We start from the raw sequence: 27581 nt of genomic DNA, 5'->3' as shown, positions 1-27581 counted from the left end.
TAACTGTGGGTCTTAAGTCAGTTCAGTCGCCTGTAAAGAAAATGGGCTTCTTTATTACATCGATAATTTAGTGGTCAGTTATTTCTTATCACCATCCCAAAGAAATGTTAAAATGCCATCACCGTGGTTTATAAGGGCTATTGCTATATCACTCAATCAATCAAGATCTATAATATAAAGCATGGCTAATCACCCGATAGGGCATCCAGGCGCTTGCAGGCCCTGAAGGCTTATTCAAACAGCTAAGTCTTGAGGGCCATTCAGCATTCCGGAAGGGAGGTGAACAAAGATGACAGAAGGTCTACATTAAGTCAACGGTATTGAGATGAGGCCTTCAAAAAAAGAAAAATTCTTCAGCCTTAACTTTGTGCCGTGAACTATTTGGGCAGGTTGGCTTTGCTTTGTCTGTTTTTCCTGTAATCGATACTTCGAAACAGGTCCATGACAGGCTCTTAAGTAAACAGTTTCTCTCTTGGAAACAAAGATGGATCAGACTGTAAGCGGACAATAGGACTGGATTACAACAAGGTAGATCTAGACCAACAGTAAGAAGATTGAGAATCTTGCATCAACTCATGCCTGAGTTGTACTTGGCAGTTGCACTGCTGCTCACGTCAATGGACCTGGAGGAGGAACAACACAAAAAACTCTACACAATTCGCTATTTGGACACTGAACCCGGAAGGATGAAAGCATCAAGTATCTGCATCTAGATTTGATCCTGGAATTCTTAAACATACTTCTGCAGCCGGTGTGCTAGCTGAGCCACCTAACTGAAATGGAAAAACGCATAATTTCAAAAAAAGGAAAGAAAATTGTATAGCTACCTTCTGTGCTAGAATCCGAGCTACTGCTTTTCTTGGATTTCTCTTCATCCTCTACTGGAGTATGTTCATCAGAGCTTGAAAAAAAAATGTATAATAAAAAATTTGTAATTTAATAATGAACCAAAAAAGAAGCATAACCTTCATAGATGACCCTTTTATTGTCCAGGACGAAATGAAAGCTACTCTACATGGCAAAATGCTTTCGCATTTAAAAGAAGGATATTAAAGCATAAATGCACTACTGACTACAGAAACACACCGAAAACTGGTGAATTATGGTTGGGAATCCCTTGCAATGTACAGGGAAAAAGGAGAAGATAAGGTAAAAATAGATTTCCTGCCACAGATCAAGTCTTTGATTAGTCAATTAGGTTTCCTGTTTGTGAAAGGGGGAGTACACCTTCCCAATACGTTCTAAAAGCTAAAAACAGTACTGATCCACCAACATAGGATAACATGGTCTCTATAAATTAGTGTGCACCTAGCATGTGAAAACTGCTTGGGATTGTAGCTCAGCTTCAAGAGGTGCTAGGGCTGTATGGCTTTTTGGTCATGCCGTTGTTTATTTTCCACAATTCTCTAGTGGAAATAAAAAGCAGGACAATTATTGCGATTACAGATTTGGTTCTCAGAATCCAAACCATTAGAACTTCCTGAAGTAAAGTGTTTTTTAAAAATATTTTTATTTGCATTTTATCTAGTAGTAACAATACAATCACGTCATCTTCGGTCAACATCTCCCGCCCTCTAGTCCTCCACCCCCCCCTCCATATGCTTAAAAATAATACTTCAATCTGCTTTTTAGCCCAGCTCGTAGGCGCGGTCCATATTATTGTCCGTATCGCCATGTCTTTATTCCTTCTGAGCCTTCTTTTCCCTGTATGTGCCCTTCCTCTACTCACCCCTTTACAGTCCCCCAGCAAGGCTGTGATATTTTCTCCATTTATTCCACACTCTACCAAATTTCTTGGGGCAGCCTCTAGCCTTATATGTGACCCTCTCTGCTTCCATGTATAGGTCCATACCTCTCCTCCATTCCTCAATCTGTGGTGTCGTGGCCACCCCCCAGTGTTTCGCAACATCTCTCTTTGCCACCACCAGGGCCAGGACTAAAAAGATTAGCAGTAGGCGTTCGATATCAATATCATTAGTCATACCCAGCAGGTCTAGCTTGGGGTCCACGGGCAAAGGGGCTTCCTGTACGCTCCCAGTTCCTTCAGTATCTCCCCCCAGTATACTTGGATCATTGGACAGGACCAGAGTATGTGGCCGCATCGGAGGCAATTCGTAAAACCCTATCTGCCCCATTTTGTGTAAGCGTACCCTATCAAAATAGGTTCTGTGAAGGACATTAAATTGTATAAGTCGTAGCCGAGACTTAATGGCTACCTCTCTCGGGTGCATGAGAACTGTGTCCCACTCCACCAAGTCCATTTCTTCTACATCCCTCTCCCATTTGGTTTTAAGGGCAGTCAAACCGTCCGGCATATTATTCATGAGGGTCCTATACGTGAGTGATACTGCCCTTTCGGGTATTTGTTCCTGTAATAACCTACCTTCTAAGGGGGCATATTCAGGTAGGGTGTCTTCTGTCATCTTCTCCGCTCTCCATGCATGACGCAGTTGAGCATATTTAAAGTATTGCGTGGGGAGCAGTCCGTATTCTGTCCTCAAGGCTGGGAATGATTTCAAAACTCCCCTCACCGTCACGTCCCCTATCGTTGATATCCCTATATCGTCCCATTTCTTGAACCCCCTCAGTGTATTCAGTTCTCGTAGCCAGGTGCAGAGCCACAGTGGCGTTTGTCTTGTAAGCTTTTTCTCCCACCCTAAGGTCAGCATCAGTCTGGTGGCCGGCAGTAATCGTCCCTTCTCTTTACCCCCATACAAATAGTAGGTATATGGGCGGGGGCCCATAGTACTTCTTTCCAAGGCGTATGTGGGGTGGATAGCCGAGGCGTCGACCAAGTCGTTAATCACTATCAGGTGCTCTGCCCAGTAGTAAGCCTCGACATTGGGAAGGGAGATCCCCCCCCGCTGTATTGGTGTCTCTGCAGGGTCGACAGTGCTACTCTAGGCTGCTTACCTAACCACAGATAGGTCCCGACTTCCAAGTTTATTTCCTGGAACACTCTCCGTGGGAGGGGGTAATATTCATTTTGGAACGCATATAGGAGTTTAGGTAGTGTTACCATTTTGAACATGGCCGCACGACCCAGCAGAGTTAGAGGCAGTGGCTTCCACCTGGCCGCGTCCTCTATAAAGTTGCACACTATCAGTCTTACATTTTTATCGTATGAACTTTTCCTATCCATTGTCAGGAACACTCCAAGATAGACGATCCCCTCCACTGTCTTTTGTAGCCTTTCTGGGAGGTTTGTCCATTGTTGTCTGCCGCTAGGGTCATATATGACCGATTTATGCTAGTTAATTTTTTATCCTGATTGCGCTCCGTAACGTTCTAGCTCTGAGAAGAGCACCGGTACCGTCGTCTTCGGTTGCGTCACATATAGAAGGACATCGTCCGCGTATAGTGATATTTTTTCCTGTGTCCTCTAGGGGCCCTGCCCTAAAGCCTCTGGGTATTGTCTAACTGCCGATGCAAGCACTACTATTGTCAACGTGAAGAGCAATGGGGACAGGGGGCACCCCTGTCTTGTTCCACGCCGCACCGGGAAATCCCATGACAGGACCCCGTTCACCTTGACCCTTGCCCTGGGATCTGTGTATAAGAGTCGTATCCACTGCTGGAATTTTGGACCAAAACCTAGCCGGACCAGGACCCCCTCTAGGAACGGCAAGTGCACCGCATCGAATGCTTTCTCCGCGTCAAGCGAAAGGAACCAGTGCGGGTCCTGTCTGTCGCCCACCTCCTGCAGCCAGTTGTGAGTCCGTCTTAGGTTAAACCTAGTGGCCCTACCCGGTAGGAACCCAGTCTGGTCCAGGTGGACCAAGTCCGGGATCACCCTTCGTAGCCTGAGTGCTAGTACAGTTGCCAGTAACTTTACCTCAATATTCAAAAGAGATATCGGGCGGTAGGAGGAGCAATCATCCGGCGGCTTGCCTTCCTTAAATATCGGGATGATCGTAGCCATGCGCAGATCTGGAGGGAGTTCACCTTCTTGGGCCGCCCCTTCAAACAGACCTAGCAGGTGAGGAGCCAGGAGGTCCTTCGTTTTCTTGAAGAACTCTGCTGGAAACCCATTCGGGCCAGGGGATTTTCCCGCTTGTAGCTTAGCTATGGCCTCCCTAACTTCCTCGAGTGTAATTGGGGCCTCTAAATCTTCATGGTCTGTGTCCACCAGTCTCAGGAGCTCTAAGTGTTCCATATAGCGCATAGCAGCTTCTTGCGGTCCCAGGTCTCTCGCCTCATAAAATTGTCAGTAATGTGTGGCAAATGCCTCCGCAATCTGGCCATCCGACACTGAGGTTTCCTTGTACATCCCTAACTCTGTCTATCCACCTGGCGTCTCTCTTTCCTGCTTAACCACGCCAATAATTTGCCTGACTTGTCTCCCACAGACTATGTGATGTCGCCATCGCATTATTTCTTAGCCTCTCCCGTCACCATATCCCTATATTGACTTTGTATGTCCGTCAATCTACGGAGTGCTGTCAGGTCTCTGGTACCCTGGTGTTCCCTTTCCACTTCCAGTATTCGGGCGTCCAGCATCTCAAGCTCTCTCTGGGCCTCCCTATTCCTTTCCGCCAGCCTATTTTGGGCTCTATCTCTCATGACCGCCTTAAAGGCTTTCCAGAAGACTACCTTGGACGATACCAAGCCTAAATTTTCAGCTATGTATACCTTAACATCCACCCTCAGGCCCTTCAATACTGCCGGGTCTTACAGGTCCCATGCCCCCAGTCTCCAGAGCCCCTTTCTCTGGTGTGTCCTTCGTCCTATCTTCACTAGTAGCGGGGAGTGGTCTGATATCCCCCTGGCCTTGTATTTCGCTGTATCATCTCTTGAGACTACATGTCGGGCCATAAAGATATAGTCTAGTCTGGAATAGACCCTATGAGCTCCAGAAAAGAAGGAATATGACCTATCCTCCGGGTGTAGCCACCTCCACACGTCTGTCAGCCCCACCGTATTGATCATATTAGAGATGGGGGTCTGGGCTTGATCTCTCGGCCTATCTCCTGTTCTATCTAGGGGTGGGAACATCACATCATTAAAGTCTCCCCCTAATATCTGTATAGTATCCAATGTGCTAAGAAGGACGTCCGTGACCCCTCGTAATGTGGCTGCCTGTAATTTAGGAGGGGCATAGGCCGATATTATTGTGTAGTCCTTTCTTCTCCATGTACCTCGGACCCCTACGTATGTCCCCTGTGGGTTTGCCCAAATTTGTGCCATCCGGAATGGTTGACTCTTCCGTATCAGTATGGCCACCCCTCTTGAGCCCTTTTTGAAGCCCGCGTGTGCCAAAACTTTATAGTGTCCCCTCGCCAGAAAGCCGCACTTTGTGCCCATGAGGTGAGTTTCCTGTAACAGAATAAAGTTTGGACCCACCGTTTTCACATATGCATTCACTAGGCCCCTCTTGAGTTTGCTACCCAGGCCATTCACATTCAAAGTTAATGCTGAGAATTCCTCTAGATTTTGTTGTGTGTCTATATGCCTACCAGACATCTTGCCATGGACTGAAAATGTTAGCGAGCTGGTGTTTTGCCGGTGGAGTGACCTGTAGTTTGGTATATGTGATCGTGATGGCGTGCCCGATCCCCACCTCCCCCGGCTTCCACCCACTCTCCTCTCAACCCCTTCCCTACCCCTACCCTCAACATCCCAAAACTTCGAACTTTTGCAACTTCCCCCTCCCTCCCCCACCCTACCTCTTCCTCCCTTCAATCCCATCTTCCAGTGGAATAGGAGCATCGGCAGAGAAGGTCTGTCGCCCTCCCTCGTAACCTGAATTAAAGTGTTGACCCAAACGAAGTGAGAAGCAAATGACAGAAACCACTTACAACCTAAAAAAAATTAAAACCACAACTATTCAACATCACGCTGGTCCTTTGAGAACTCTATTGGTGGCACACAATTCTCTGTACTCCCACCCACGCTGGAAGGGGATTTAACAGAACGCATCTTCAGCCTTTGATCCTGAACTACAATTCAAATATCAGTTTAGATACAGCAATACACATCTACTCATCAAGAACAGATTGAACTGAAAAGTCCCATGATATGAAGTCAGTTCTAGGGCGCTTTCTACACAAATTTTGGGAGTCAATCTTCTCTGGCAACATTCAATAAACATCTGTAAACACATCCTTCCTAATCATCCATTAAAACATCAGACTAACCACCCTTTACTATGGGGACAAAACTCTGAATTGCATTACTCCACTGAGACACCAGGATTGTGCATTGATCAATAGATGAATAAATGCAGAGGTATGTTGATGTATGTATGCATGGGGTGATAAATTAAATAATGTACAGGATAGATAGAAAGATATATTGTCTACACACTAATTTAAAGACCAAGGAGAATTAACTTAAAAGAAGGAAGTCATTAAAATGACAAAAGAATTAAACTAATCAAAATATATAAAAAAATGTTATAGCAAAACCACAAAAATGCTAGATTAAAAGCAATGGTAAAGTTAATACTAATATCCTCAAATGTGCAGTAGACCACGGCCTAGACACGCCTTGAGGCAGACTCGGGACTGGATAAAAGTTGGGAGTTCATCCAACTCAAAGATGTTTCTTTCAGTTATACAGACTTTAATGTGGCAAGATTAGTTAGTGTAACAGAGAATGGCTCCAATGTCCCTGCCGTAGGGTCAAGTTCTGAATACAGAAAATGTTAGGAAACCCCAGATGGTCTGTCGGTTTTAAGATAATAATGTCCCTTGCTCTTGTCGTCCACAATTATTTTTCTAAGCCTGAACTTCACAAAAAAAAGTCTGTAACTTCACTTTCCCAATGTCACAAGTCTTTAACACTAAGTAGAGTTTCATGTGGCACCAGTCTAAGGGTTCAAGCTAACTACAGATTAAAGACAAGAAACTTAGCAAAAATTAAACGGGACGAAAGAGACTACAACCAGGGGAGGGTGTTTACATTTGCGAAAGGTTATGATGATTTAATCAAACCCAAGGCTACTGGGGGCACAAAAGCTCAGGAGGAACTTAGTTTGGTGAATTATAGTAGTTCGAGCCTTTCATCCACTGATGGGACTCTATACTAGGAGCGGAAGGCAGGGTTCCTCCAAAGACAGTCTTTTTTAGACTAAATATCCAGAATAAAGAAGGGAAGGAGAAAAAGCCCCGTAGTGTCAGAAGGGGCAGGCCACACAGGAAGTACCAGGATTGGAACCAGAAGTCAGGACAAGATCAGGAGGTAGATGGGAGGTCTTCTGACACACTGGAAGTAATCAACCTCTCAGATAGAATCTTGAACGAAAATGAATTGAGCGTGTTGAAAAAGGGTTTATCTTTTTGTCCTATGCTTATATGTGATTTTACGGAATTGGAAATAGATCTATTTACATTATCCAGAAAAATTAAGTTAAAAAGTTTCTTTTCAACGATGCCAGAAAGGATTAATGTAAGCACTGGAATAAAAAGTTAGGAAACTATGCAATGTGCATTTATTAATGTCTTTAACGGAGGGGGAGGGCTTTGATGTAGATGATTTTGCTAGTTTTTTGTATATTCCTACGAATTATGGTTGTTCTAGCGGTCTTAGACCCAAATCTAAATTTACTCTTCAAGGTCCTCAGTTTGCATCTATTGACCTGTATTTCACTAAGACTCTAGCTGAATTTCACAAGCTAGAAGATAAAGGATCAAACAATCCTATTAGGTTAAAGGGTAATCTCTCACAGGATGAACAAATTGCAGTAAAGGACTTGAAATCAGATCACACTGTAGTGATTCGAGAGGCCGACAAGGGCGGTAATATTGTGATCTTAAATAGACAAGATTACTGCAGTGAAATTTCCAAACAATTATAGGACAATACATGTTACACTAAGATGACAGGAAACCCGATTAATGATGCATCTAAAGGTATATCTGAAAGATTGTATAGTTGGCAAGAAGAGGGTCTACTTGATGAGGCAGAATTTAAATATCTTAATGTAACTAATCCTACTTATCCTTTCATATACATCCTACCCAAAGTTCACAAATCCAGAACTAACCCGCCTGGACGACCGATTATATCGGGTATTGGGAGCATGACTGAGCATTTGTCCGAATTTGTCGATTTGTTTTTGAAACCGTTAGTGATAAATTTGCCGTCCTATATCAGGGACACAAAAGATGTCCTAAATAAACTCCAAGATATCAAATGGGAGGATTGTTTAATTTTGGCCACTCTGGATGTAGTGGGTTTATATACCTGCATACAGAAAGAACAAGGTGTACGAGCTTTAAATCACTTTTTGGGAAGTCGTAGTGCCAGCCTGAGGGACCATTCGAATATGTTGGTGGAGAGGAGTTTGCTGATATTGGATAATAACTTTTTTTTGTACAACAACGAATGGTACCACCAGATCAGGGGCACAGTAATGGGCTCCAGATTTGCTCCCTCTGATGCCAACCTTTTCATGGGTTGGTATGAGAGGAAGCATGCCTGGAGCCGAGGTGCCAGTCAATGGACGGATCATATCATATTTTGGACTCTATTTACTGACGATATTTTAATTATTTGGAGGGGCACAGAAACAGATTTATTACAATATTTTCATTACTTGAATGAGAATAATTTTAAAGTTGCCTTACTTTAAATCACAGCACGAACAGAATTAGTTTTCTGGATGTAGAATTGTATGTTGAAGGTGACAGTATCATGAGTAAACTGTACAGGAAAGATACTGCTACCAATTCAATACTTCGAGCAGACAGTGCCCATCCGACCTCAGTAACCAAGGGTATTCCCTATGGTGAAATGACTAGAATACGAAGGAACTGCAGTAAAGATGAGGACTTCCACAACGAATTGCAGTATAGACTACAACAGAGAGGCTACAGACACCGGGACCTTTTAAAAGCTAGGTCAAGAATTATGCGATTGGAAAGGAAATCAACTTTAGAGCAAAAGAAAAGGGACAATACCAGAGAAGAATTGGCTTTGGTTACTACCTTTTGTGCTCAAAAAGTTCAAATATATAAAGCTCTTGGAAAAAAATTAGGACCTGCTCAAGGGAGTGCCAGGTTTACTACCACTAATTAGTGACAAACCAAAGGTAGTTTACAAAAGAAGTCCAACTATTAAACAGCTAGCTGGTGACCTGCAATTACCTTGAACCAGTAGCAATAAGAAGTCATACGTGGCTACTGCAACCTCCTAAAGGTTTTTATACTTGTGGGTTGTGTAATGTTTGTGACATTGGTGTAAACAAAACAAAGGACTTTTCATTCAATACAACACGGAGACATACTATTAATGAGTTTACCAACTTTAATACTACTGGAGTTGTATATGCCATTACATGTCATTGCAACAAAGTTTATATTGGCAGTACGAAGCGTATGCTAAAATTAAGGATTCAGGAGCATAGACGTGCTATCGCCAATATGGACGACAGATCTCCCTTGTATCAGCACATAAGGGATAATCACCCCATGCATAGCTAGCAACATATACTTTCACGGTATTCAAAAAATTTGCCCCAGTAAAAGAGGAGGAGACTGGGTTTTGATATTAAGGAAACAGGAAGCTAAATGGATCAGTAGGTGCAGGTCTGCCATGGTCAGATTGAACTGTGAAACAGAGCTTCCTTACTTTCTATGATTTAATAAACCATACTCATTACAGGCTTCCAATACAGTATTTGGTATCTGACTGGATACAAATAAATGTTGTTATACCATTAGGAGTCTCACAGCTAGTGCACATAATTTTTCATTTCTAATTAAGATACATTTTCTTTCTTTATGCTGTACTTTAATACAAAATGGAAGGGATTTCTTGTAATATTTATCATTACTTTTTCTATTAGAACGTAGAAACTAAACTTATCCAGGTCAATCAGGATTGTTGCCTTTCTTGATACAATGATAGGATGCAGATTCGACAATCGAGGTAGTGTAGATAGGTCAACCTGTTAATGATAATTTACCATTACTATGATCGTGAATCGGTTAAGCGGGGCACAGGACAATAGGTGATTGTTATTCGGATTATATATTGATCTTCCTTGTCGATAATAATTGCTTTTTGCACTTGTTGCCGAATCATGATCGTGAATCAGTTAAGCGGGGCACAGGACAACAGATAACTGGAATTCGGATCATTTATTGATCTCCCTTGTCTATAATAAAGTACAACTAGGGTACTGGTTGACAGGTGATTGTAATTGAATACATTGTTCAGCCGATTTATTATTATCGGCATTATATGTTGCCGTCTTTCTTCCGTTAAATTTAACGGGATTTAGGTTAAGAGGGTACTAGTATCCCATTGGCCAATATATTATTTCCGGCGGGAACTGTGGCCGACACTTTCTTTTAGGCAATGCAAGCAGGGCTCAGATAGATGGTTTTTTGGGACTATGGAGACAAAGGACTCCGATTGGCCTAGGTATCATTTCCAGTATGAGATAGGATGGCTTTTTAGAACTATGAAGACCAAGGACTCTGATTGGCTAAGATATTATTTCCGGTAGAAGACAGGTTGGCGGACCTGATGGGGAACTTTCGTTCTCAGTAAATATCACCACCTTTTGTACACGGAGCCTGCGCACCGTATTGAATACGATTGCCCATTATTAAGCGGACCGAATAGGAGACCATGTCTCTATTACCTTATGGTGACGCAGTGTGTTTTGATTGGAGGATACAGGGTTTATTAACAGACACCCAGGACACAGCAAGTTGTGCCGCAGGTTTATCATGACCCTCTGACGCCGTAGCAGCTGATTCCACTGCTTCTACAAACAACAATTTTGAGGTGAGACTCTGGATGGGAGGGACACATCTTAGGGAATTAGCTTGGATGTTCTCCTTGGCTGAAACTAGGTTGTTAATAGCTGGTGTTATTATTTTTTCTTTTAGATAGTTTGTGATTTGTTGTTCCAAAAGAAGTAACAATATATCCATTGGACTTTCTTATGTTGAGTGATAGAAGGTGACTTTACTGACTTCACACCTAAAGGTGAGATTTTAGAAGGGTCTTGTTAAATTAGCCTAGATGCCCTTGTATAATTATTTAAATGGATATACTAATAGCTGGTCATTTAATCATTTTCAGATCGATAAAAAATATTTGTTACAAAAGATATGAGAAGCAAGTTTCCTTAATTAGGTGAGACTTTGTAATAGTTTGGCGTTTTCAGCTCTGACATCTGGTCACAATAGATGTTTGTATATTAGTCAATGTAGATATTGTCTCTCTAGCGCACAACCATTTCACTAAGAGATATATTAAGCATATCTCTCTCATGGAGCTTAGGAATTAACCCTTTACGCAAGATGAAGTATACGCAGGACAATAATGGCATTTTATGGCTTTAATGCTGGCGCTAATTAGTGTGACAGAGAAGAAGGTTTCAATATTTACAGTATTCAGGACACTTTGCCTAGGGTTTATTGGCACAGCCTAAAAGTATGTATTATTTCCTTTTAGAATTATCAAGGTACAGAAAGTGGGACACAGCTTTCAAGACGATTACATCATTGATCAACACTTAGAAGGTAGGTCTCGTACTCTAACATCCTAAGCCATATAGAGGGGTCATGTGAAAAAATAGCATATATTAGAAATGTCCTGTTCTAGTTATCATGCACAGGTGTGCAGGGATGTGTTATCAATTAAGGACTGAATAACATAAAATGTTATTAGCATAATTCTTATATATATATATATTTTTTTCTCACGAATTTGAATATGCTTTAATGAAAATGTTTTATGTTGGTGGTTCTCATAGATGTAGTGTTTACAGTACATGTTTTTGTGAACTAGAGATGTGATTAATTTTGAGATAACAATGCACGAAATAAGGATAATAAAAGAGATGTTGAGTTTAACAGTTGTTTTTGGACCATTAGGATTGTAATAATGATAATATTGATATATTCTTTTGTTATTTTTACAGCCCTGATGTCCCCTTAGGGACGAAACGCGTAGGCTGTTTTTTTCATTTCTACAATAAGAAATATCAGTGCATTATATCCTCAGATCGGACTATGAATATTGGATTGAATTATTTGTTTATAACAAAATTAACACTTCTGTTGGAATATGAACGTTTTTAAACAAATACAAATGGATTTCAACATTGACTGTTGACCGTTACTTCCTTAATTTGGGTGCTCCTTTCATCGATAGTTTATTTGTGGTGTATTGTTTTGGTCTGGACGGTGGACCCAAGGAAGAAGTGCATCCGACCAATTCAACAGAAGATTATCAAAATTAGAATACATTTTGTGTACTACTCCCTGGTGCATGCGGGGACCTGCCCTCACCGTTTTTCTTGCTTTTGATTGGGTTCAAGCTCTACTTCAGCACAATAGAGAAACATTTGAAGCAAACTTTATCCTACTGTCCATTTAACCACGAAAACAAAAAAAGTGGGGTGACTCTTGCTCCTCAACTCCTTCCTAAACCACTCCCAAACCCTCCCTCCCATTAGCTCCCTTCTAAGAAGCAAAGAACATTTCTACCTCCAAGTTCCATCTGTGCTAGCTTGTGCTCTGCCTATTGTTGACAAGGTCTAGCCCAAAAGAAAGGTTTACTGAAGGGGTAATTGTAGATTATTATTAGCCCAGGTACTCGCCAATAACCAAGCCACAGAGAGAGAGTAATTTTACACAACTTTATTCCGCTATGTATAAGTCACAACTCAACATTCTAAGCCTGCCTTCAACTCATCTCTTCAACGCCAACGTCACAGGCCTATGGTGTACAGTGGGAACCAAAAGTGTTCGAGCATTCTTTTATTTACAAGACACTATCTCCCACTGTGTTAAATAAAAAGATACAACTTTTTCAAAATAAATAAGTAAATAAATACACAGCTAAATACATGAATAAATACACAGATGATCATAGATATACAGGCAAATAAAATTCTTCAATTAAGCGTTGTGGCTCCTGAATCACATGTCCTGATTGGGTCACTGTAAACCGGGAACTGGCAGTTAAAGTGATCTGCACAGGTAAGGTGCAATCAGCAAACACAGAGTCATCAACTGTCTCCCGGGACCCAATCTCTACATTGGCATCGATGTTTGGTGAGTGATAGGCCACATCTCGAAAATGAGAGGAACCTCTTGTAAGGGACTTCCCAAGATGCTCGGCAGTCCCCAAATGTCCTTTGGTGTTAGTGATGGTAAAGGGTTCAGCCTCAAAATGAGAATCAACATTTTTATTTCCGTGTAGTCGGACAAGCACTATCCCTCTTGTAAAGGTGACATCTTTTACACGATGGTCTGTCAGCATATATTTTCAGCTTCTGTATGTGACCAAAGTCCATAGCATGAATGTCTTCTCCTTATTCTTGGATCGGAGTTTGGTCCATTTGGACAGCTTGGTCGTCATGGCTCTTCCAAACATGAGAGTTGTAGGGCTTTCACCGGTCGTTGAATGAGAGGTTGAATGGTAAGCTCGAAGAGTAGTGTTCAAAATGCTATGAATGTGAGATTCTCCAATGCAGCAAGCTGAACAGCTTTCATTTGAGTACTCTTGAACCGTTTCTCTGGACCATTGGTCTGGGGCTAAAGAGGAGTGCTTTTTTGGTGCTTTATATTGAAGGGATTTAAAACGTCTTTCAATTCTCGACTATTGAAAGGTGGCTCGTTGTCGGATTTTAAGATTGCAGGTCCGCCGCATGTCGCAAAGATGCCATCTAATTTTTGAAGAACCTTTTCATGTGTAGTGGATGAAAGGTCCTCTACGAATGGAATATGGGAGAATTCATCAGCAATAATTAAAAAAAGGATGCCCATTTTCAAGAGGACCAAAGAAATCAATACCAATTTTTTGGCTCTGGGATTGTCAAATATCGTCAACAGTGCTGAATGATGGGTCACTACTGTGAAAAGCTATCCAGAATGCATGAAAATATTCACAAGCCCAGACCACTGAAAAACTTTCTTTCTCAGGTTGCAAGTAAGCATGTTCTGTTTGTGACTGGCTTTTACTGGAGTATGCCACGATATGTCTCCAGGCTTTTGGCTGTCCGTTGTGCTGTGCTAGGATTGCGCCTAACCCGACAGGCTTAGCATCAACTACAATCTCTGTATGTAGTTTGGGATCAAAGTAGGCCATTTCAGTAGCACTTTCTATGGCTTGTTTGATTTTTAGGCCTCGCCTGGCGTTGCAGCATGAAGCGCTGTCGCCAGCAAGACTTATTGTGATTGTGTTTCCTCCCAAGTGGTACAGACCGGTGCACGAGCAGATTGTGGTCTGTGAACACGCTTGTAAGACGCGCTTGCCACAAAGTTTGTACAGCTGCTGCGCGTTACTTAGGTAGGCTGCAGTCAAAAGTGTGAAAGCGCTCTGGAAGGCGTGCTTTCAGCAGCGTGTGGAGCGCCTGGCGGCATGCCGAGAGAATTGCCTTTTTCTCTTCCGCCTTTGTTGTGAGAGCATGAGGAGCCGCCTCACTGGCGCCATGTTCTGTAAGCTTCTTTTGCCATTGAATCTTAGCTTATATTACAAACGCGTTAATAATTAGGCTGCAGTCAAAAGTGTGAATGCGTGTGAACGTGCTCTGGAAGGCGTGCTTTTAGCAGCGTGTGTAGATAATTGCCTTTTTCCCTTCGCCCTGCATCTTACAAAGCTTCCTGTTGCTACAAATACTCAGCTAATATTACGCCATGTTGTAAAAGCTATTAAGACGTGCTGCTGCTCTTACATACGTCGTTACACTATTTGATCTTCATTATTGCCGTGTTTAACAAATGTGTTGTGGCAAAAATTACGGGCCCCCTTTAAGAAAACTCTGGTACTGCTCGTACGTACATACGTCCTTACACCATTCCAAACGTCATTTCCTCCGTGTTTAACCAATGTGTTGCGGCAAATAATTACAACTTTTGTACATTTTATGCAATATCTATTTTGCTACTATGTGTCTTTTGCCCGCAAACAACCTCTTATAGCACCGTACCTCATTACTATATATTTTACTACTATACGTCCTTTCTCACACCTAACCGTCAGTACCACTGTGCTTTACCGCTATGTTGTGCGATCAAAGTAAAGGTGCCGTTAATTAAGGGCACCCGTAACTTTTGTACATCTTGTGCGATCGCGATTGGAGTCTTCGCAAGCCTCATGCTGCATTACTTTTACTCCTCCCCTCCCACCTTCTCCCCCCATCAGTAGCAGTACTTGTGGGGGTTCTAACCTTCAAGTCTTCTTTAAACCTGCGACATGGGTGGGAACTGAAGCTTTGTATTCTCCATATCCCCGAGCCTAGCTGGTGCGCAGGGTGGAAGAAAGGCATCTGGGTTCGGTGGTTATGATGGTGATACAGGTGACGGCTCCTTGTGATCCAATGCAAGAGCAGCTAGCAACTCAGCTGCCATGTGTTTTTTTGCTTTGGGTGCTTTGGCAGCCCCCTTCCTGGGCCGCAGGAGCTGCGCAGCACCCATCCGAGTACGGCGAAGTCTGCAGGCGCCGCCACTGGGCACGAGCCGCAGGCCACGCCAATGTGCACACTCACGGCATGCCTACAATGCGCGCATGGCGCTCTTTCACTTTCCCTTGCTTTTGTTGCAGTTTTATTCAGTACAATCTCGACCTGTAGGTATTGGAGTGCTTTACATAAGCACTGGTTCATTACACATGGTAAAATTCATTTTTATTTACAGTTTTTACACAGCGCGATCTTAAGGTATAAGTATTGGAGTGCTTTACATAAGCACTGGTTTCATGACAGACGGTAACATTCATTTTTTGGTAGCAACTGCACTAATCTGATCTGTCTCACTGAAAGCGCACAACTTCAGCTGCATTTTTTGACTCCGCATCGCTAATCATCCTTTCTCAGTTTCCACTCCCGAACCTTTATCTATCAACATTTAGCGCCGCACCCTGCCATTCAGCTTGTTTCTCGGAGTGATTGACCGGGAGTCAAAAGAATACACCGGATGTTGGCGGGGGCCCGTGAGCTGGGGGTCTCTGGAAGAAGTTTCGGGCCCAGGTCTGATCTGCCTGGAGATTGGTTTGGAGGCAGACCTGGCGCACAGAAACCGGCGGAGCTTTACCCTTCGGCCTCCGAGGGCGATTGTCGAGTTTCATCTGGGCCCTTCTGGTCCTCATTGTATGTTGTGCAAAGGCGCTGGAGCTGAGCCTGTGCGAGAGGAACATGTGCAAATTAGCAGGGTAGGTCAATATAAACGTCCTGTGCGTGCAGAGGGTATGTTGCATTTAATGTTTTGAACTTGCAAACCGCGTCTTGTGTACTGGGCATTCAGGGTGACTCTATACTTACTTAATTGGGCTTGCATGTATAGGGAGATTAGTTTGTATTCTTTGCTTCCCGTTGAATGCACTAGGTGTCAAATGGCTCAGTGTGCACAACTAGTGCCCCTGATCTTAAAACACCATATGCAGGGGCTCCGTATCCTGAATGTGTGGCAGGGTCGGTCTACTGAGTGTGCACGAGGGAGGTATACTGAGTGCACCAGGAGTCTACAGACTAAAAACGTGTTCCAATAGCTGTGCGCTGCCTTGTTATGCAGGCTGCTATATCTGCAGTTGGTAGGAGAGAGATTCGACACCTTTCAATGGGATAGTACCGGCACTTCTCAGTGGAACCCCTATACCTTCACACTGAGCTTGCGCGCTCCGCCCTGCAGCTCAGCTGTGGAGTTTAATGTCAGCGAGAGCGGGCTACCTAGCTCCTGCGGCCGCCATGCTAGAACCTAGCAAGATAACTCGGCGGGTTGAGTCCCCACTGCTGAAAAGTTTCCGGACCCGGCGAATCCGCCCTTCTACCTTCTGTGGTCGATAACGTGATTACCATTAAGGAGGACAATAGTACAGTTGTACTTAATGCTTTTTGGGTCATATCTAAGGTAACAAATATGCTTCTGACACTTGTTTTTATAATGTACCCTAAATGATTCCAGAGAAGGAAGTGACTTCATTGATGACGTAATAGCATTCCACAGTTCGGTGCCTCTAGCACTAAGCAATCCATTACCAGGTCTCTGGGATCCTGTTTTTCTTGGTATCAGATGCAGGAGCATGTTTCAATCAGAGGTGTTTTCTGGTTTTTGTCGCAGTTATGATATAGCGGAACTCAACCCATAGGTATTGGAGTGCTTCACATGAGCACGATGTTGAGCCTATGCTCGAAGTCGCCAGCTCCAAGGTCGGCAGCTCTGCTCATTACTGCCATTTTCACTTAATTTACAGAGCCTTGGAGCAGCAGCGCTGACCAACGTTTTACAAGCACTTTCACTTTTAATTTTGCAGCCTGCACGGCTGTCCGGGCATACTAAAGTCTGTTTCAATAGTGCAATGCAAGAAATAATAAAAAGATGTTTTTAAAAACACGAAAGTAAAAGGGAACTGAGTGTTAATAAAAAACAGATTCTGACATCTAAAGGACTGGTTTTTAGGTTTCGACTGCAAAGCTGCGCAAGCAGCTTTTGCGCAGGAGAAATCTGATGATTACAGTATGTGGCTCGGGAATCCCGCCCTCTGTTTCATTGGCTAGCTCCATAAATGGAGGCTAGCCATTGGAACAGAGAAGCGTCCGTCATGGCAGGACCAGATTCGGGGGCGTTTCTGAGAATTTTTGGCTTTTGGCTACGTCATGCTACGTCAGCCAAAAGCCGGGAACGCGCCCGAATCTGGTCCGGCCAGGCCGTGCTTGCTGCTGTCCTGCCTTCCTCCGTGTCCCTCCTCCCGCCGTCCCCCCTCCCCTCGCTGTAAACCCTGTTTACGCAATGCATGTTAAAGGAAGCATTTAGAACTGGACGACTGGAATTGACATCGGGATTTACTAGTTTATTACTGCCCTTTATTCTTGTACCGTTAAATCAGCCAATAGTAACACCTGCTGTATACAACGCTTAGCAACGACTTCGAAGCGCTATATTTGGCTCAGATGTAGACGGTTCCCGCCTCAGCCACTTCCTAGGAAGGGACGAACCAGTGAACAGAGAAAGTACACCGATGCTTGGCCGTCTTGTGATACCAGAGTGAACACACCTTAATGCGTACAAGCCCTTTATGCACAGTTTTCTTATTTGCGCACGCCGTATATTATTTCTAACATCAAATTGAACAGAGGCGCTACTGTTGCCCGTAGTGTCTGCAGGCGCTGCGTTTGTTCATGGAATCCAAGCAGGACCCCGTAGGTGCGGGCTCCAGCCGTCCTGCTGCAGGTAGGGGCTTCTCCCTGGGGGAGACAAATAATAATAGTGATACATTTTATATAGCGCTTGTTTATGCAGGGGGCTGTGTCCAAGCGCTGTGATGAGCATATTTCGAGGAGGTTTGCCAACCTCGCACAGATGATAGACGGGGTTGGATTTGCTGGCGATCTCGGCGTCTAGCGCCTACGTGCAGTGCTGGTGCCCGCCAAGGCGCGATCATCAATGTAACTGCCCAGGGACAGTGCGCCTCTCTTGGACGCTCACCCCTTGTATCCAGAGTCTGCGCTTCCACAATAGCGCCTAAATATTTCACCAAGAGGAACCTGGCTCCAGAAGGCGAGCGGGGCCGGGGCGGCAAAGGCTGCCGTTTCCAGTTCACTATTGAACACGCCTCATTCGTGCTTTATAAAGATTTCGAAATGCGTGTTATATCCGAGGAGGGTTGAAAGGTTTGCCCGAGGTTGTCACGGACGCCACTAGCGCGGCTTACGTGCTGATCCCGGAGCCGCCGACGGGCGGACAGTACCGGAAGCCGCGAGCATAAACTATCTGAGAACCGGGGTAACGCTGCACCTTGAAAAATGTCCTACATTTTTTCATGACGCGAAAAAATGTAGGACATTTTTCAAGGTGAGCCTAGATGCCGGACACTGGAGCGCTTTTCCCCTGGTCTAGGAGCTAGAAGTGTCCTTCCCCCATGACCGCCCTCAAAGACTGCGCAGTCATACAACCAACCCGTTGTCATAGTTAACATATATATAAGTGAGTGTGTTACCTATGACAACGGGTCTGGTTGCATGTGTATACATATACATACACACACACACACTTGATTGTAGTCAGGCAAACCCTGAAAAATGACCCACACCTCATAGCGGCTTTTAAAGCAGGCCGTTCAGGTCTCACCCCTACGCCCACATTTTCAACATTGCTAATCCTGGAGAGAAAACAATTGACGTAATATTTCCCAGTTAGTGTTCTGATGCACCAGTAGCGCTTAGAAACGTGCTGTGCTCCGGCGTAACGAGCCCTTTATACATCGTTACAATTCAGGACGGAGTTCGCGCTCGTAGCGGCTAGAGGCGCGATGGTGGTTCTGAGTGCTGTGCAGGCTGATCCTTCCCCGACATCACTGACTTGCAACAAACACAATATCTCGTTTGCGTTATAGATTTTTTGTTTAGTTATTTAGCGCCTTGTTCTCACACGGGCGTCTTGCCGCTACAAGCCACTTAAGCCCAAACCAAGTTCCGTAGAAAATATTCATTTTACTTCCTGAAAAACTAGTGACCCCTGAGGGAGTATTTGATGGTGCATCGATTGTAATGATGGGGCCTAGAGAAGGCATAGTTGAATTAAAACTTATTGAACAGGACACTTCAAAGAGAGAGTGCTTGGGAGGGAATGGATATTGCAAACAGAGAAGGCCAGATGAACTAACCCCATTGCGGCAGTCGCTGAAGGCGATCCCGATAAACCCGACGCCCTCAGGAGATATCCCATAGTGGAGTACCCTCAAAGGGAATCCTTGGAGAAGTATGGCCCTGTTAACCTAAATGCTCAATCACCCAATGGGGAAGGATGGCTATTAATGTTTTGGAACATAGCGTGTTTACAAATTAAATTATCAAACAGCACATTGATTAGTACCACAAATAAATACGATATTATATGCCTCCAAGAAACCTGGACAACAGAGCCCTGCCATCTATCCGGATTTAAAACACAAATTACCCCAGCAATAGTCTCAACACATGGTAGGGCAAAAGGGGGTTTGTGTACTTATGTGTCAAACCAGATCAAGTGTGAGAGAGTTTATCTACTGTCCAATAACACACATATGGGTAAGATACGTATAAATAAATCACTGTCTCTGATAATTGTTAATTTCTATAATAATATCACCTGGGAGGCAATTGAAGCAACACTAAAAAACTGGGTGCTGATGTAAAACACGAGATGGAAGGAAACATTAAAGAAGTAATTGTCATATGGGATGGGGACTTCAATTGCACCATCTGTAAAAGGGGTCAGCAAGGCACTTGTGGTATTATGCTGGATCAGAATACCAGTCTAACCCACTTTGAACATAGTATATTTGGGGAACTGTTAAATGAAAATCGCTTTTTCCTGTGACTTGGGTTATGCAAATAAAATCTGCCAAATGGAATCTTCCTTTGCGCCGACATTTATCGGTAGGGGTGCTTCCACGACAATTGATTTTATTTTGTTTCCTGTTAGATATGGATGGCAAAACCTGCAAGACCCTCAACATTGTACTTAGTGATCACTACCCTCTAACTATGGAGATTTTGAACCCATATTCTGACTTTGTGGGAGATAACACTAGGAGGCTGACCATCTCTGATGTAACTATGGGTGGACAAAACGGATACTCCCTCAAATGGAGCAAGGTGGTTCCGGAAGATTTTATTCACAAGTTGATTTCTAAATGCTTGATTAGTATTATGGCTTGTCTGGATGAAAATTCAGATAGCCAGAGTATTATTAAACATTTTTTAATCATTGCATCACACATCAAGGATAGTTTATGGGTGGAATTGAAAAACCATAAAGAAAAGTCTGTGAGCTGGTTCGATTCTGCATGCACAAAGGCCCACTCTAGACTTAAGCATGCATTAAATGTTGTGCCCCGTGACCCTTCACTGGTTAGGGAGCTGTGGAAAGCTTATAATGAGACGGTAAAGAAAAGGAAAGCTGACATTCAAAGCAATGCCTCTGATTCGCTATGTGAGGCCGCTCAGAGCAAGGTCACAGACGCTTTTTGGAAAGCGGTCAATGCCCCATTTTTTTGTGATAACACCAAGGCACGAATTGAAATTGCGATCTCAGAAGAGGAATGGGTAAATCACTATGTTCAACTGTACAGTGTACCATGTGGAGCTCAGCAAACACAACCTATAACGACAGTGGCACAAAGGGTACAGGGCAAGACTCTGACTTCCATATTGGATATCACCGTGGAAGAGGTAAACTTAAGCCTAAAAGCAAGCCAAGGTGGGAAAGCTGCGGGCCAGATGGTGTACCAGCTGACCTGTTCAAAAATAATATGGATTTGTGGGGGCCTATTTGAACGCAGTTATTTAACGCAACCACAGAGAGAGGCTTAGGCCCATAATGGTTTCCATCTATCATTGTTCCCATTTTAAAAAAGGGAGATTCATCCATAAAAATCTTTGGTCGAGTAATTTTAAGTAGGTTACAAAGCTGGGCGGATGAAAATTCTATTATTAGCGACCTTCAATATGGGTTCAGGAATGGCGTAGGGACAGTAGACCAGGGCCGTAACCTATTCATTTAACAAGAAAAATATACCAGGGCTAGGAGTGAACGCATTTTTTTCGCCTTTGTTGACTTGACGTCAGCATTTGACTGCATTACACATAGTAAATTGTGGCTATTAGAAAATATGGGGGTGGATGAAAAAATAATTCACTTCCTTAAGGACCTCTATTCAGGTGCTACGGCATCAGTGCGTTATGGAAGAAACTGGGAATGCACAAGATCGTTTGGCATAGGGAGAGGGGTGCTCCAGGGGTGTGTCCTTGCTCCTTTTTTATTTTTAGTTTACATTAATGACCTATAGAAAATCTTGCTTCAGGAGTGCAGGGATATGCCTAAGGTAGCAAAAAGAGCAATCCCAGCACTCCTGTACGCTGACGATGCGGTCATAATGGCTCGGACGCCCCTTGTGCTGCAAAGGATGATAACCTCTTTTAATACCTATATGTCCAATTTGGATTTGAAATGAATTGCACAAAAACGTTCTGTATGAACTGCGGCCCAGGGTCTAATAAACGGAAAAAAAACATGTACATCTATTCTAGTCCCCTGGATTTCACCCACACTTTTCCCTACTTCGGCATATTGTTCCACGAACATGGTCTGTGGACAAGTGCAGTAAGAGCAAGAAGACTCATGTTCTGTAAAGCCATAATGGCCTTAAAAAAGGTCACCAAAAAAATGGGGAAAAAGCAAATTAGGGAACTTTTAAAAATCTATAATGCCACTTGCATAGCAATTGCTGTCTATGGCGCAGATATATGGGGATATGCCAACGTAAAATGCATCCAGTTAGCGGAAAACATGTTCTTGAGATATCTCCTAGCAGTACCCGAGTGTTTCAACCTACATTTGTCACACGGAACTCGGCCAACCGTATATAGAAGACACTATCAAGGTCCAACCGATACTTCTGTGGGATAGGGTGTGGACCACCGAGGAGTGTGCTCTGAACCGCACTATTTTAAAGGATGCAACAAGTTTAGATCATGCAAGCAAGATATGATGGCTGGCATATGTAAAAAACGTTTTCATAAAATTGGGCTGTCGAAAATACTATGATGATCCACTCTTAATGTGTCATATCCCCAGGAAAGAGCTGAAAAATCAATGTATGAGGTACCTGAAAGAGACAAGAACTATTGAGGAACTGAAAACAAAGTCAGTAATAGCTCAGCAATTAATAATGACCTCTAGCAAATTCCAACCATACATAACTTTACGTATGAGTGATCGCGAAAAGTTCTTATTAACACGTTTTAGGTTAAACATCCTTTTTAGAGTTTTCAGTTTCCCTGAGATGAATACCTGGTCACGACATATGATTAAATGCCCCTGTGTGATTTATCGTAACAATCAGACATTCACATTTTCTTTTTCTTTAAATTTTACACATTTCCACGGAAGAGATTGATTGTTCCTATATTGAAGGAGATGGAAGTAAATCGGTGCCGCCCAGCTTTTTTAGCAATATAGAAATTAGACACTATATTAACAGTTGCCTCCCTTTCTGAATTTTTTAGAAATGTTTTTAGATTGCGGAAATCAATTTGTATATGAGAATCTCTCTTTGAGCAATGATTGGCTGATGTCCTACTTTTATTTTGTAATCTTTGACTGTAGTTTTTATTCATTGTAATTTTTACTGTACTTTTATGGTTGTTTTTACTGATAATAACCGAATAAAGCTTCTAATGAAATGAAATGAATGAATTAAAAATATCATTAAAACACTGTACAGAATATTTTAGCCAGGGGATCTTAAACCAGTTATCCAACTGGAGACAGTCTTGCATAATTAATCTATTAAATGCGGTCTCCTCCTTACACCATATTAGTCTCCAGGTCAGTAGAGGCTTAAGCACTATTTTATCCGACAAGTAGCTAATGCCTACTTCCCTGTGGATAAGTTCGGTTGATGCCGAGGTTGGTAAGCGGAGTAGATTTAAAAAAATAGTTTTCCACTATTTGTAGTTTTTTATTGCAGCCGTGACCCCATACCCCTGCACCATATAGTGCAATGGATGTGCTTCTGGACAAATAGATGTGTAACATGTCCTTTATTCGTCAGTCACCCAATTTTGCTGCAAATCTAAACACACCATGTGAGCTTTTAGACATTTTAGCTTGAACGTTTAACTTTTCTTGTGTCCATGAGCCATTCCCAGCAAATGTTATCCCTAGATAACAGAATTTTTCAACCCTCTCAAACTTCTGACCTTCTATAACAAGCATTTGCAATGCAATAGGTCTCGCATTAGGAAAGTTTGAGCTATTGGTCTTGTAAATTACAATTTTTTTATTTTTTATTTATGTGTTGTTTTTGAAAATAGCTACATTAATAGCTTTGTCATTTACAATGCCAATAGTTATAACTTTCGCAAATGTGACACCTATAGCATTTGTAATGCAACATGTTTTGTATTTACGTGACTTGATGTATTGATATTACAAATAACAATGGCTTTTAATTTTTTTTAAATAATTAATACTTAAATAAAAGTGATTGTAATTTATAATGGCAATAGCTTAAACTTTTGTGAAGAACTTTTGTGAAGAATCTGTTCAGTGTATTTTATTGTGATGAAAATCCAAGAACAGAAGTGAAATATTAACATCTTTTTGTGACATTTGTAATAAAGCTTGAAACATTGAGAGAACATATTTGAACCAGTGATGCTGTGGTGGTGCTGAGTGATGCTGTGGTTGCGCTGAGTGATGCTGTAGTTGCGCTGAGTGATGCTGTAGTTGCGCTGAGTGATGCTGTAGTTGCGCTGAGTGATGCTGTAGTTGCGCTGAGTGATGCTGTAGTTGCGCTGAGTGATGCTGTGGTTGCGCTGAGTGATGCTGTGGTTGCCCTGAGTGATGCTGTGGTAGTGCTGTGGTAGTGCTGAGTGGTGCTGAGGTGGTGCTGTGGTGGTGCTGTGGTGGTGCTGTGGTGGTGCTGTGGTGGTGCTTCGCAGTTTGGATGGGTGAGGGAGGTGGGGGGTAGCATGGCTCGGGAGGAGGCGGAAAGGGGATGGGTACAGGAGGGGCGCTGGTGGGGGGTGATGGTCTGGAAACGATTAAAAAGTAAGAAGTTATTTTGATTATTAGGACAATACAACTGTGGTGATATTATATCACTGGTTGGGTGGAATTCCTGATTAGGCCCTCTAATTAAGCCTCCTGGTCTAAGATGGTTATAGAAGAAGGCCAGGGGTAATAGTGAAATGCCTTGATTCAGCTCTTGACCCTGCATCACTATCCAGTGTGATTCTTGCGTAATGCCTGTTTTTAAAATTAATAATCACACAGTCTCCCTTTATTGTCTTTTTCATGGGGCCTATCCACTTAGCTCTTCTTGTGGTAAGGATCTGGTCCGCATACTTTATTGGGAAACCACTATTTCGGATCAGCCAGTCAGTTGCTTTGTTCTTAAGTGAGGTGTGAGATTCTGCATGTGACAGACTGAGGTACATTCACTAAAACCACTACATAGGGGGCGCAATCTGGGGGCAAATTAACAGAATGGCACCGCCCACTCGCTGTGACCCCTTCCTCGGCTCTAATTTTGTCCTCAGTGGTGTCTTTAATACCTTCTCGGCTAAAATTAACTGGGTTCTGTTTCTGCACGCCTGCAACTAGGGGCTTAGTAATAGCAGGGAGAACAGCAGCGTCTCTCAAGCTCGCAGCCTTGATTGTAGAGTCTAAGGGCGTAGTCATAGACTTAGGTTTTCCTGGTTCACTTCGGGAGCGGGAGCTTTCGCTACGTTCGAAAGAAGCAGCTTGAACTATTTTTGTACCACCTTGCGGTGGCTCATTCTGGATTATTAGTTAGCTGTCCATCATTTAAGCGTCTTATTCTGTGTGGTCAAATCTCCCCTCATCCTAGTTACTTCTATTTTATCATATAGGGGTTTAAGCCATACTTCAATCTTCCCTGTTAATGCTTTAATAATCTGGGTTACCAGCATATCGTTTGAAGTCCCCATACTAGCTGTTTGTGTTCCCAGGGGAATATTGGGGGTGGTCGCCTTCCTGCCTTTTCTTGTAGCCCCCTGACTGGGCTGTGGTTTCCTACACCCCCATCTTTTCCGTGGCGATGGCAAGTTATTAGTGGCTATCGAGTTCTGGGTGATAGTGGATTCTGGGCTCTTGGTTTCTGGATCCAAGTCAGCATGCTCTACAGTGTCACTAATGGGTATACGAACAGCGTCACTCAGTTTACAGGGAGTTCAGTGATAATGAGTGGGCAGGGTAAGCTGCTAGTGCCCAGATAAATTCGGCACTAACTGCCTTCACCAGGTATGAGTCTATGGTGGAGCCCACAGGAGCAGGGTTATTTTTGGTACATTTACGTCTAGACATGGTTGGTGTATATAGTGAAAACCCTTAAATTATTATTAAATTGGCGATCTCAGGTGACTTAAATTTTAACAGGCATAAAAAGCACTTAAAAACTCCTTATACTACAAACAATCCTGTGTGCCCAAGACTCGAAACCTGGTATCAGAAGCTTATTGAAAGTAAATAACCCGCTAAATTACTACTGTATAAGCGAGTGTGCTAAAATAACAGTAATCAATTACCATTTAAGCTGTCCAATAACTGTTACAGTACTCACAGAGTTTCTAAGAGTCCAATGGATTTACAATGGAACCAATATTCCAAATAACATGGCCCAGCCCTGCCTCAGTCTGCCACAGACGGCCCACCCTTTGCCTGGGTTCAGCCCGGCGACACCCGCGCGCGTCCCGCGACGCGGGGGCTCTCCTCGTCCTTTAAGCGCCTCCGGGCACGTAATGTCGTGGGCGGCTTCCTGTTCCTGCCGCGAATGCTGTGGGCAATGTAGACCCCCCTCACTGCGGCCGTGCCAGATGCCAGGAGGGTGTGGCAGCGGGGGAGACCGAGACCGGGAACAAGATCAGGGGTCCTGCGGCGGTGATAAAGGCAGACCCCCCAGGATATAGCGGCATGGATTCGCAAATTTAGCGGCACATAAATGGAAATTTAGCGGCACAAATATGGAAATTTAGCAGCAATTTTGCGGAATTTTATTTGGCCATTTTTCCTACAACAAACACAGATATCTTAGCTTTTTTAGTTATTTAACAACATGAAGCTATATCGCTATATTGAGGTGTTAAACTGGCACTAATGAGGAGCATCCAATGCCCATAGAGTATTACCAAGTTGAAAAGTACTGAAATAATGACATAATCCAATGACAAATTTGCTACATTATACCGCATAATTTGCCTTTTATCCCCAACAAAATTACTCAACCCTACTGCATAATTTAGCCTTCTACTGCCACATTATTCCAGTAACCCCGATTATAAACTTCCTTTTAAAAGCTTGGTTAGCCTGAAACGTATTGTGATTCTTTCTCTAAGATAAACATGGACCATTCTAAGATGGCAGTCAAATTGACTTGTTGGAAGAAGCAAATTCTGACATCCTACCACCTGGATTGTGGCTTCTAGCTGTCGAGTGTCAATATCCTAATTCATCCATCGAAATTACAGCATCATGTGGCAGCACAAAGGCATCCATTATTACAGTAAATGTACTTTCACCTCTCTTATGCAGTAAGCACATGAATAGTTAAAACATTGATAATTCTAGTTTTACAGTGATGGCTCAAATAAAGGAAATATTAAACTATCTTCACTTTTGTTTAGGCGTTTTAATTTAATTTCTGGTGTGACCTACATACTGATGACATTGCAGCTGAGGCCGCCAATGTGTTGTCCTGCCTTGTTGCCTCCAGTACTGAGGGAGTACCACAGGACACATAACCAATTCAAAAATAATAATTTAGGGCTCCCAATAGCTAGATGCTCAGGGTATCTCTACCCTTCCCCAGTACATACTTTTTGAAGGATATTTTTCAGGACATGGAACAGAGTATAGAATATCTCTAGTCACGCTGCAGCCAGCAAATCAGAGCACTCGCTCCCAAAAAATCTTCAGCCAATCAGAAGGCTTGATTTTATATCAATGTTAGCCTCAACAACAAATACATTCAGTCACGTGCAAGGGAGACCCTATGCCTTTTTTAAGTATATACAATTTAGTATAAACAATAGGTGTTCAACAGACAGATACTGCTATCCAGTGCAAGATCTAAAAACTGTTCTTAATTGATCTCATACGTTAGCTACTTGT

At 43.1% G+C, this 27581-nt stretch overlaps 1 protein-coding gene across 1 annotated transcript in view; it reads right to left on the bottom strand.

Moving 5' to 3' along the window:
- Nucleotides 1–27581, bottom strand: part of NKAP (NFKB activating protein) — a 237436-nt gene that overhangs the window by 166988 nt on the left and 42867 nt on the right. Inside the window, exon 3 of the mRNA XM_086918538.1 lies at nt 828–901. Coding sequence (XP_086774664.1) covers nt 828–901 — 74 coding nt within the window. The remainder of the gene's footprint in view (nt 1–827; nt 902–27581) is intronic.

The sequence above is a fragment of the Lissotriton vulgaris genome, chromosome 4_1 (genome assembly GCF_964263255.1).
Source record: "Lissotriton vulgaris chromosome 4_1, aLisVul1.2, whole genome shotgun sequence".
NCBI lineage: Eukaryota > Metazoa > Chordata > Amphibia > Caudata > Salamandridae > Lissotriton > Lissotriton vulgaris.
This window is presented reverse-complemented; position numbering and strand designations above follow the sequence as displayed.